Source organism: Cebus imitator, unplaced genomic scaffold (assembly GCF_001604975.1).
Source record: "Cebus imitator isolate Cc_AM_T3 unplaced genomic scaffold, Cebus_imitator-1.0 Scaffold76, whole genome shotgun sequence".
NCBI lineage: Eukaryota > Metazoa > Chordata > Mammalia > Primates > Cebidae > Cebus > Cebus imitator.
Genome location: NW_016107391.1, coordinates 7,833,849 through 7,846,419, shown reverse-complemented (window position 1 = coordinate 7,846,419; position 12,571 = coordinate 7,833,849). Strand labels below are relative to the sequence as shown.

The 12,571-nt window shown below is 42.8% G+C and overlaps 1 protein-coding gene across 2 annotated transcripts in view; it reads left to right on the top strand.

Moving 5' to 3' along the window:
• The first annotated feature begins 831 nt into the window (after positions 1–831).
• The window catches only part of UBE2B (ubiquitin conjugating enzyme E2 B), a 20,080-nt gene continuing 8,340 nt past the window's right edge, over positions 832–12,571 (top strand). The window contains exons 1-4 of one of the 2 annotated variants that reach the window (XM_017532386.2): positions 832–1,025; positions 3,107–3,187; positions 5,437–5,462; positions 10,818–10,907. In XM_017532386.2, coding sequence (XP_017387875.1) covers positions 982–1,025; positions 3,107–3,187; positions 5,437–5,462; positions 10,818–10,907 — 241 coding nt within the window. In that variant the 5' untranslated portion in view covers positions 832–981. The remainder of the gene's footprint in view (positions 1,026–3,106; positions 3,188–5,436; positions 5,463–10,817; positions 10,908–12,571) is intronic. The other variant, XM_017532387.2, reaches the window with a different exon arrangement.

Below are 12,571 nucleotides of genomic sequence, written 5' to 3'. Positions count from 1 at the left end.
ATCTTCAAATGAAAGCAGACCCAGAAAGGAAAAACTGAATAATACACCATCCTTTAATGTTTGCCCAAAATTTCCAATACTAGAAACCCCACTGCAAAGCTGAAAGACTATTTGGTAGCTTCAAGGAAGCATTTCAGGAGATTGTTGTGTGGGCCTCAACATTCAATTAGAAGATCGTGCAATCCTCTTACTCTTCTTGCCCCAATACCAGGGTTGATAAGCCACTGAACCAACCAGAGGGGAATTATTTTTGGTCCCGGTTTAAAGAAAACAAAACAAGCTGTTGATTCTGCCATGACCTCTTGGGTAGTGTTGTCTCTAACCTGTAATAAACAGGAAACAACTAATAAAGGTGTATCCCCCTTAAACCAGCATCTTAGATGTGGCTGAAACTCACATCCAGGAGAGGCTTTCACGTGACCCGTTTTAAACGCGTCATAGGGACACGTGGTTCTAGATACTTCTCCCCCTCCCCCTCAGGGGTGGATTGTTGACAAGGCCACGGTCAGTCACGTGATCTTACGTCATCCCACCTCCTTTCCCTGAAATCTCTGGCCCGGATGAGTTCCCCGCTCTCCACCCCGCCGAGCCTAAACTAATGACGGGGAGGGAGACAGGATAGTGTTTTGGTTCCGTGGTCTCTGAATCCACAACCTCTAGTGTGAGCACAGAGTACACAAACTTGTCGATCATTTCAGGAAGCCCAGGCTGAACCCAGCCCCGCAGAAGGGATCGGGGAACGCGCGCTCCCGCGTCCCGCCCCCTCCTCCCCCAGCGCTCTTCTGTGGTAGCGGCGGAGGGCGGAGGGATCCGGAGGCGGCGGAGGGAGACGTCATTGCAGGGTTGTTTGTCAGTCTCGGCGGCGGCGGCGGCGGCGGCGGCGGCGGCGGCTACCCACCGTGATTTGGCCGCCGCGCCGGGGGGTGGGGGGGCTGCGCGGGACTCTTTTCTTTCAGACTGACCGCGGGGCAGCTGGGGAGCATGTCGACCCCGGCCCGGAGGAGGCTCATGCGGGATTTCAAGCGGTAAGGGCCTTCACCTCCGCCTAGATGACGGCCCCTCAAAGCTGCGGGGCTGCAGGGTGGGGATCCCGGACACCTTTCCCTTGTGACCCTCCGAGGGCCGGCTGTGGGCCCAGAGGAACTGGCGGAAGCCGGGTCCTAGCCTCGGCTTCCACTCCCTTATTCTTGCCTCTCGCTGTGGCGGCCGAATAAATTTCGATACTCCTTCTCCCCCCAAAAAGTAAAACGGTGTCGATCGACTGGCCTAGGGTTCCCTGCTGCCCATTTCGGCCAGCTGCCCGGCGATCAGACTTCCTCCACCCGCTCCTGCACCCTGCGGCGCCCTTCTTGTCCTCTCAAAGTGAGCTCCTGCGGGAGCTTGTTCCTCGCCGGCTGCACCGGTCAGCTTTGTTTCACCGCCCCGCCGTCTTCTCCGAGGAGCCGGGTTGGGGCGAACCATCACCCCCCCCACGCCCCAGTCCTTTCCATTTCTACCGTGAGGGTGGGGTCCAGTGCGTGAGGCCCGGAGCTTAACCCATCCCCCGAAACCCGACTCTGTCCCCGCCCGCCTGAAAGGACCTTGGGAACTGACTTAGAGATCTAGGACCTCAGAGCTGGCCACCCCGGCTGCCAGTGCCCTCTGGAACTCACCTCTGGCTGGTGAAGAAAGCCCTATCTATAGCCTCCCGAGTCTGGAAAAATGCCTTCCCCTGGACTGGCGCTAATTTGATACTCCCTGGGCCTCCTTTGGTAAATAAATAAGGTTTTGTTAGGAGGTATTGGGGTTGTGAGGAAGAAAATGATTAGTTCGTTGTTTACCTTTAATTGGATACTTAGAGACATAGAAAACATAAGTGAGAAAACAGCATTTTGATACTCTGCACATTTTTCTTAAATTTTTTTTCTGGGGATACCTGCCCTAATTGAGACAAAATAACTGGCCTAAAAACTTAGATTTGTCGCTCAGGAAGTCGCCTCTCAACTCAGCCATTATAAAGCCTATGTGAAGCATTTGGAAGCCATCCATTGTTTTGGGCTTTGGCCAACTTATTTAATTCATTGGTAGCTTCTCTTAGCCATTTAAAGGTAGGCGTCAAGCAGTGCAGTTCTTGTGAGGCTTCTGTTCGTGATGGCCTAATTTGCTTGAAATTGACTAAAAGCCATTTTTTTTAATGTGAACTAGTTGCAAAGTGTGATGCCCCATGAAAACGACTGCATATGTATTTGTGTGTATAATGAGCGTTTTTAATTGCGGCTACAGTCTCTGAAAGGAGATGCCCTTTTTGGTGCAAAAGTCATCTTTCTAAAGCTTGAAATCAGTGTATTTGCTCGGCACTCGTTACTAAAATTCAAATAGTAATTTAGTTCATGTCATTGTCGCCTTGGTTTCTTACTGTAATGCTCTGCTTAATTCTGAGTTGAATATATGACACCTTTTGAAGTTTTCCAAAGGTCTGCAGTTTACAAGAATTTGACTGAGGAATGTTGGAAAGCCTTGTATTGAGTCTCCTGATCTGAGAGGTAGATTTGGTGTTAATGCAGAGCCTTAAAATAGGGACTGGCGGAAAACCTACTGATTACTTTTTAAAGCCATTGCTGTTTGAAGCAAAAGGGATAAAGTAAATCTGCCTAATACTAGTTTCGTAATTAATGTGTTTTCAGTCATTTAGCGTTTACACTGAGGTTTGTTTTTTTTTTAGCCATTTTGCAGAAGTACCTGTGGTTAAGACACACAGTCTTTGGATGTTTAGAGCTGCAAAATCGATAGTTCTGTAAAAATATTATTTGCTTTTGAGGTTTTAAACTTTTTTTGGTTTAAGAGGACAGTCTGTATGCATCAATTCTTGAAGAGATAATAATTTTGATAATATTGAAAGAGGGATGATTCTCAAGCCTTTTACATTTTTAGATAATTTGGAGAGGTATTTAATGTGTATATACCTGGTTAATATATTTAAGTCATAGGGTTCATTTTAGTTTACAATAATAAGGAAATGGAATCAGTCTCTGTGTCACAATAGATGGTATAGTGTCTGTAGGTGTTTATGTGGCCTCCTTAGTGGCCTTAATGTTCAACTTTTTAAATTATCACTCTGGATTTCTAGGTTACAAGAGGACCCACCTGTGGGTGTCAGTGGTGCACCATCTGAAAACAACATCATGCAGTGGAATGCAGTTATATTTGGGTGAGTTGAAAGGTTTATAATAGGTGTGTGTTGAATCTTTAAGTGAATATATGACAACTGTCTAGGAAAAGAAACTGGGGTGGAATGAGAGATCTTAAGGACTAAAACCACAAGATAAATTAGAAAAAAAAATTTTTATTTAGAATTTTAGCTCATGCCCAGGAGGATCGCTTGAACCCAGGAGTTCATCACCAGCCTGAGCAATGTAATGAGACAGTGAGTCTGTCTCTCCCCGCCCCCCAAAAAAGGAGTTTTGGCCCAGCCTGGGCAACATAGTGAGACCTCATCTCTACAAAAAGTGTAAAACTAGCTGGGCATAGTGGTGCACACCTGTGGTCCCAGCTACTTGGAAGGCTGAGGCAGGAGAATCACTTGAGCCCAGGAGTTTGAGTGCCATGATTATGCCACTGCACTCCAGCCTGGGCAGCAGAGCCAAGACCCTGTGTCTCAAAAAAAAAAAAAAAGGAAAAAAATTTCAGCAGTTATATAAAATTTATTTGCTCTTTTATTACATAGGGTTTTATAATCACTTCAGGTTTTACTTTTAAAATACTATTCAAAACTAAATGGAATAGAATAATAAAGGAGAAAAGATAAATTATTTTGTATAAAATATACCATGCAAATGCTCTCATTCTATTGGAGCTATTACAAGATTTGGAACCAAAAATATTAAGAACTTCTACCGTGGCAAGTATTTAAGCGAAAATGATTCACAACCCAGTGTGAAATAGCAGAATGCAGCCATTTGAGAAGGAGTCCTAAATTTTACCTACTATATATGCTGCATATATGCTTTTTAATTTAAATTTTCCTTATGCTTTTTCTTTGGTTTTTCTGGACTTGATCTGTTTTTTCTTTCATTCCTTTGAAACTCGAGATATGCATTAAAAAGTAAAAGGAATATGTTTTTTTTGTTTGTTTGTTTTTTTTTTTTTTTTGAGATGGAGTTTCGCTCTTGTTACCCAGGCTGGAGTGCAATGGCGCGATCTCGGCTCACCGCAACCTCCGCCTCCTGGGTTCAGGCAATTCTCCTGCCTCAGCCTCCTGAGTANGATTACAGGCACATGCCACCATGCCCAGCTAATTTTTTGTATTTTTAGTAGAGACGGGGTTTCACCATGTTGACCAGGATGGTCTCGATATCTTGACCTTGTGATCCACCCGCCTCGGCCTCCCAAAGTGCTGGGATTACATGCTTGAGCCACCGCGCCCGGCCAGGAATATGTTGATAAACAGAATTCTGATACTACAGATCAGCTACAAGAGTCTACATTTAAAGACTGGTGGAAAATGAGTGAGGTTCACCCTCATAAAGCACTTCTGTTATATTCAGGCTATTATCTGGCTATTTTGAGATCCTGAATATGCCTTGCAAGTAATAATTAAACTTTATGCTGCTGCTTAGGAAATATGAAATTGGGATGTGGGGGCAAGGATCTGAGCAAGAGAATCTGGCTTTTTGGTGACAGCAACTATGCTTAGCCTATTTGAACAAGCGTTATGCATCTGTTGGAAAGCAGGACACTTGGGTTTAGCATCATAACTAAAGAGTATTGCTTTCCATCTTATTGCTGTAAAATGAAAAGATGACTTTTTCTCTTAAGAATATTCATATGTGGCCAGGCATGGTGGCTCACACCTGAAATCCCAGCACTTTGGGAGGCTGAGGCGTGTGGATCACCTGAGGTCAGAGTTCAAGACCAGACAGACCAACATAGTGAAACCCTGTCTCTACTAAAAATACAAAAATTAACCAGGTGTGGTGGCGCATGCCTATAATCCCAGCTACTCGGGAGGCTGAGACAGGAGAATCCCTTGAACCCAGGATGAGCAGGTTGCAGTGAGCCGAGATCACGCCATTGCACTCCAGCCTGGGCAACAAGAGTGAAACTCCTTCTCAGGGGAAAAAAAAAAAAACAACCAACAACAAACAAAAAATATACATGTGTACAAAATGACTGGTCAGTATTAATGAACTGGAAGTTTTTTGTGCTAAAATTATGGGCAAGTTTTTTTGTTTGGTGTGGTGAAACCACCCTAAAAAGAAAGCTTAGAATGAAAGTTGTACTTTATGCCTGTGTTTACGAAAATCCAGGGCTAAGGTGTTATTAAGCTGTATCTTAAAACTACACAAATCATCAGAATTGGTCCCTCTTTTTCTGCTGGAATTTATCATTTCCACTTTTGAAAGTCAGTAAAAAGCAGAATGAGAAACTTCTTTTAATCAGAAATCTTCTTGTTTTCAGACCAGAAGGGACACCCTTTGAAGATGGTAAGTGATACTCATTATGTTTTCTGTAGTGTTATGAGGTTGCTTTTTAGTAGAAAATTGTAACACCAACATATCTACTTGAAGCCGTTTTCTAAGGTTAATAGGCCAAGTTAAAATTTAGTAAAGCTGTGGAGAATTTATACTTTATAAAGGACTTTTTTTCCCACATCAGCTTGGTCACATCCATTGGTAAAGTAACCAATATTAAAGGTTACTTTAAGGCCAGGCATGGTGGCTCACACCTGTAATCCCAGCACTTGGGGAGGCCAAGGCGGGCAGATCACAAGGTCAGGAGATTAAGACCATCTTGCCCAACATGGTGAAACCCCATCTCTACTAAAATACAAAAAAAATTAGTTGGGCATGGTGATGTGCACCTGTGGTCCCAGCTACTCAGAAGGTTGAGGCAGGGGAATCACTTGAACCCAGGAGGCAGAGATTGCAGTGAGCTGAGATCGGGCCACTGCACTCCAGGCTGGTGACAGAGTGAAACTCCGTCTCAAAAAAAAAAAAAGGGTTACTTTAATATTTTCCTGTAGAACTATAAGCCTAGATGGCAGTGTCTATGTTGAGAATAGTTTAAATTTAGTTGGCTTTAATAACGATATCTCTAAGGTGAACCTCAGAAGAGTAAATCATGCTTTTTACTTTGTTATCTTTGATATTTGATACGGTGTTGAGCTGAAATTTTTCTTAAAACATACATAGCTGCCAGTAGCTTCAAGTACTTACTAGCATTTAACACCCAGAAGTAGTTACCATTTCGCATAATCTTATACATCTCAAGTTGGGTATTTATATCAGAAGCTAGGAAAATGGGAAACTAGTTCTAATAATGTGTTTATAATTGAGCTTATCCAATTGATTTTAACCAGGTACTTAGATTTTTCCTAATTACAGTGTTGGATTTTAAGAAATTATCAAACAGCTTTGTTATTAACAAAATGACTTCAGAATTAATCCATCAAAAGTATTTATCCAAGAATACTGACTGCAGCACTTGTTCATAAGGACGTAACCTGAATGTCCAGTGGGAGAAATGGTTAAGCAAATTATAATGTATCTGGACTCTGGAATATGTACCTGTTAAAGAATAAGGTTGATTTAGACAAATGTCTTAAGGGGACAAAAAAACTGAACGATAATGTTTGTTGTAGCATCACATTTTCAGTAAATACATACATACATGTGTGTCTGTGTTAAAGGGTTATATACCAAACTGTTATCAGTGATTATCTGTAGGTGGGGGAAAGGAGTTGAAGGAGGAGGTACTTAAGGACTTCACCTTTTTTCTCTACATCAAGGATTCTCAAGTGTGTGTTCCATAAACCCCTTGGGGTCTCAGAGATCCTGCAGTCAAATCTCATCATACTAAGAATGTTGACATTTGCACTGATGGTACAAAACCAATGGTGGCTAAAAACTACACCTAAGCAGTTTCCTGTCTTAGAACAAATCACGGCATTAGACAGTGGCACAAAACCATACTAACAGTTATTGTATTTGCATTTTAAAAGATGCCGGTTGGCTAGGCACAGTGGCTCACACCTGTATAGCCAGCACTTTGGGAGACTGAGGCAGATGGATCACTTGAGCCCAGAAGTTGAGACCAGCCTAGGGCAACCCATCTCTACAAAAAATTAGCCAGGAATGGTGGTACATGCCTTTAGTCCCAGTTACTTGGGAGGATGACCTGAGCCCAAGAGGTCAAGGCTGCAGTAAAGCCCTGATGGAGCCACTGCACTCCAGCCTGGGCGACAGAGTGAGACCCTGTCTCAAAAAAGAAACTGCCAATTTTTCTTAATTTTGAGGCATTTTTATTAGTAGTATGAAGCTCTGGACCCTTGAGTATCTGTCTTTTTGTTTGTTTGTTTGAGATGGAGTCTCACTCTCTCACCCAGGCTGGAGTGCAGTGGCTCGATCTTGGCTCACTGAAACCTCTGCCTCCCAGGTTGAAGTGATTCTCATGCCTCAGCCTTCCAAGTAGCTGGGATTACAGACATTTGCCACCATGCCCAGCTAATTTTTGTATTTTTGGTAGAGACGGGGTTTTACCATGTTGGCCAGGCTGGAGTCTTGAACTCCCAACCTCAGGTGATCTGCCAACCTCAGCCTCCCAAAGTGCCGAGATTACAGGCATGAGCCACCACGCCCGGCCGAGTATCTATCTTTTAATATTCTGTATGATGAAGTGAGATGTATGAACAAAGCACTTCTGCATGTCATAGTATGATAGTTGTCTGGAAGAAAAGCGCTTGTGCAGTTGTTTGAGTTGCAATTTGAACTACTTTTTTCATGGAACATTTTTATTTGAAAGAATGACAGACAAGCTGTGGTTATTTATGTTTGAATGTATGGCAGACATATTCTCAGAAGTGATGTAATAAGCTGGGCATGGTGCCGCACACCTATAATCCCAGCTACTCAGGAGCCTGAGGTGGGAGGATCACTTGAGCCCAGGAATTTGAGGCTGCAGTACACTATGATTGTGCCACTGCACTACAGCCTGGGCAACAGAGCAAGACTCTGTCTCAATTAAAAAAAAAAAAAAAGTGTGGCCAGGTGCAGTGGCTCATGCCTATAATCCCAGCACTTTGGGAGACTGAGGTGGGTGGATCACCTGAGGTCAGGAGTTCGAGACCAGCCTGTCCAACATGGTGAAACCCCGTCTCTATTAAAAAATACAAAAATTAGCCAGACATGGTGGCGGGCGCCTGTAATCCCAGCTACTCGGGAGGCCGCCATTGAACTCCAATGGATGACAGAGCAAGACTCTGTCTCAAAAAAAGAAAATACTCCTTTTTTCAATTACGTATTTGTGTGAGCCTGGATTTTCTTCTTGTACTTAAACCAAACGATATTATAACAGATTGAGTGCAGAAGCAGATAAAAGAATCCAGCTGTCTTCTGTTAAACCAGTCATTAAAGAGAGAGTTGCAAAAATGTAAAACAATGCTTACACTTATCACTAACATGGGGAGAAATATAATTTTCATTTATATTATGTGTAATGGGTTTGCAGTTTAACCTAACATGTTGGGTTAATGTGTAAGGAGTTTGCAGTTGTTTTGCTTGTTTTTGTTTTTGAGACAGTCGCACTCTTGTTGCCCAGGCTGGAGTGCCATGGCGCGATCTCGGCTCACTGCAACCTCCGCCACCCGGGTTCAAGCCATTCTCCTGCCTCAGCCTCCCGAGTAGCTGGTATCACAGGCACGTGCCATCATGCCTGGCTAATTTTTGTACTTTTAGTAGAGATAGGGTTTCATCATGTTGGCCAGGCTAGTCTCGAACTTCTGACCTCAGGTGATCCACCTACCTCAGCCTCCCAAAGTGCCGGGATTACAGGTGTGAGCCACCGCACCCAGCTGTAGTTATTTTTAATGAAGATTTTCTAAGTTTATTATTTCTTTTCTTATTGAGATGGAGACTTACTTTGTCACCCACGCTATAGTACAGCGGCATCCTCTGGGCTCACTGTAACCTCCACGTCCTGGGTTCAATGGATTCTCCTGCCTCAGCCACCCGAGTAACTGGGATTACAGGCGTGCTTCACCACGCCCTACTAATTTTTGTATCTTTGGTAGAGATGGGTTTCACCATGTTGGCCAGGCTGATCTTACACTCCTGACCTCAAAGTGATCCGCCTGCCTCAGCCTCACAAAGTGCTGGGATTATAGGCGTGAGCCGTCGCGCCCACCCCGAGTTACAATTTCTAATAGAACAAATATCAAAAAGTATATCCTGTGGTGTGCTGGAGGCAGCCTATACTGATTCATGAGAGCTGGTTGTTAACGTTATTTTTGCAAGCTGGTTATTAAAAAGGCATTCTTTTAAAATAATATAAAAACTCAGTTTTCAAAAATTAGAAAGTGATAAATACACAAGCCTCATCACCTTCTAATTATTTTAGCATATTGTGCTACTTTGGTGCTCTTAAGGGTATTACTGATTTTGTATCTCTATAATAGAAATACTATAAAATGGTATGCTATTGCATGCATCTCTTCCCAGCTTCATGTTCAGTTAGTTCACATTGGAGTGTGGTCCTGGTAGGACTAAGAGGGTAAAGAGGTCCTTCAATCAAAAAGTTTAAGGATAGCTATGCCTCATATGTGGTTTTGCCTGAAATTTTACACTGTACAGCTGTTATTTTTGTAATTAAAATAAAAACTTAAAAAATATATAATTAGGCTTAGGGCTAACTTCATAGAATGTTTCAGAGTTTCTCTATTCTGTTAATATGTGCCAAAATACAAAATAGAAATCACTTTAGGTTGCTTGTATTTTTGGCCTTTCCAGTCTCAAATTTCCAAACAACTTTTAAGTATGGAGTTGAAGGTTGTATGACAAAGATAGGACCATGATAATATAATATAAAATATTTACCTAGCTGTGAGCTATAATCTTAATAGACTAAAGCCAGGAGCTTATAATTTAGGCCAAGAAAGACTGTTTTGTTTTTAACTGTGTATTGATGAAATAAGGAAAGAACCTAGTAGAGATACCTGGACTGGTTTAAAGTTTTATTGACTTCATTAGGATTAAGTCCCAGCTTCCTGAATATGTTCAAGGGTTGTAGTTAGAGGACTTCCTTTAAAGAAATGGTGTCTGGGCCGGGCGCGGTGGCTCAAGCCTATAATCCCAGCACTTTGGGAGGCCGAGGCGGGTGGATCACGAGGTCAAGAGATCGAGACCATCCTGGTCAACATGGTGAAACCCCGTCTCTACTTAAAAAAAAAAAAAAAATACAAAAAAAAAAGAAATGGTGTCTAGATAGTTAAGTAAGCCCAAAAGAAGTCTATAAAGACAAACTATTAATAGTGGCTAAATGCTGATTTAGACTGACCAACATGTACCTTGTTGGCGTATAACCAAAAGTAGGTAATGACACTAAAGCTTTAATGATTCTTGGCATATTCAAATGGAGTGATTGGTGTGGGGATAGAATCAGTCTATCACATAAGTACCTCCAGTATGAGTCTTCTTTTGCCGTGTGGTAGTCAGCCCCTCTCAAAATCCTTTGACCGTCCTCCGTTCCAAACTATGATAAACTATTTGTAGTTCTTCAAATATGCATTTTAAATCTTGGTAGCTAGGGCACAGTTGCCTTCCAAAAATGTGACAGTTAACACTCCCACCAATAGCAACATGAATGTGCTCGTCCCCAACTGCTTGCCAATGCTGCGTGTTATCACTTTAACATAAATAGAGTATATTTAGCATGTTTTGTGTGCCGAACCAAAGTTGACATACTAACTTATATGTGGTTGTGCAAAAACCAGTATGCAGTTGAGAACTGATTGATGAGATAAAGTTCTGCTTTTCTTTACTATCATTATTTTGTTTTCTCTCTAGGTACTTTTAAACTAGTAATAGAATTTTCTGAAGAATATCCAAATAAACCACCAACTGTTAGGTTTTTATCCAAAATGTTTCATCCAAATGGTAAGTAGCATTTTTTAGATTTTGCAGATCATAGTGGGGGAAATAATTTTGCTTACCTCCTTTTAGCTCTTGCCCCTTACTTTTCACTAGTAGGGCTCACTCGTAGGTGTTGCTTCTGTGTCCCTGTTAGCTATGTTTTTGTTGTGGATTTTTGGTCTGTTTCTTGTTTCTTCAGAGACAGGGTTACACTCTGTCATCCCTGATGGAGTGCAGTGGTGTGATCACAGCTGTTACTCAAACTCCTGGGTTCAAGTAATCCTCCTGCCGTAGACTCCTAAGTAGCTAGGATGACAGGCGTGGACCACCATTACCAGATAATTTTTTTTTCTTTTTCTGTTTTGTAGACAAAGTCTGTGTGCTGCCCAGGCTGGTCCTTGAACTCCTAGCCTCAAGCAGTCCTCCCACTTTGGTCTCTCAAAGCACTGGGATTTCAGGAATGGGCCACCTTTTCTAGCCTTTGTTTCTGTAGTAGAATCTTATGAAGCTTTCAAATTTGACGTCAAGTTGTTTTAATAACTCGTGAATTAAAAGTAATATGTGGTTGGGCATGGAGACTCATACCTGTAATCTCAGCACTTTGGGAGGCCAAGGTGGGCAGATCACCTGAGGTCAGGAATTTGAGACCAGCCTGGCCAACATGGTGAAACTCCATCTCTACTACAGATACAAAAATTAGCCAGGTGTGGTGATGGGCACCTTTAATCTCAATTACCCAGGAGGCTTGAAGCAGGAGAATCACTTGAGGCGGAGGTTGCATTGAGCTGAGATCACAACACTGCACTTCAGCCTGAGTGACAAAGCAAGAGCCTGTCTCAAAAAGAAAAAAAAAAGGTAATATGTAAGCCAGGCACAGTGGTCAGTCCCAGCTACTCTGGAGGCTAAGGCAGGAGGGTGGCTTCAGGCTAGGAGTTGGAGGCCAGCCTAGGTAACAAAGCAAGATTCTGTTGCCACTAAAATAAATAAAAGTATTACCTATTTATTTGTAGAACTGTGAAAAATAACAACAAAAAAATCTGTTGACTGCAATTTAGCTTTTCAAAAATATAATTTTGGCCAGGCATGGTGGCTCATACCTATAATCCCAGCACTTTTGGAGGCCAAGGTGGGAGGGTTGCTTTAGCCCAGGAGTTAGAGACCAGCCTGGGCAACACAGTGAGATCCCATCCCTATAAAAATTTTTAAAAATAACAGGGCACGGTAGCATACACCTGTAGTCTCAGCTCCTCTTGGAGGCCGAAGTGAGAGGATCACTTCAGTCCAGGAGGTCAAGGCCACAGTAAGCCATGACTGTGCCACTGCACTCTAGCCTGGGCAACAGAGCAAGATCCTACCTCAAAAAAAAAGTACAGTTTTGCTTATACAAAATTGGAGTCAGTGGCCACGCACAGTGGCTCATGCCTATAATTCCAGCAATTTGGGAGACTGAGGTGGGTGAATTGCTTGATCCTAGGAGTTCTAGACTAGCTTAGGCAACATAGTAAAACCCCATCCCTACAAAACAAATGCAAAAATTAGTTGGGCACAGTGGTGCATACCTGTATTCTCAGCTACTACGGAGGCTGAGGTGGGAGAATTGCTAGAGCCTGGAAGGTTGAGGCTGTAGTGAGCCATGATTGCACCACTGCACTCCTGCCTGAGTGACAAAGCAAGACCCTGTCTCAAAA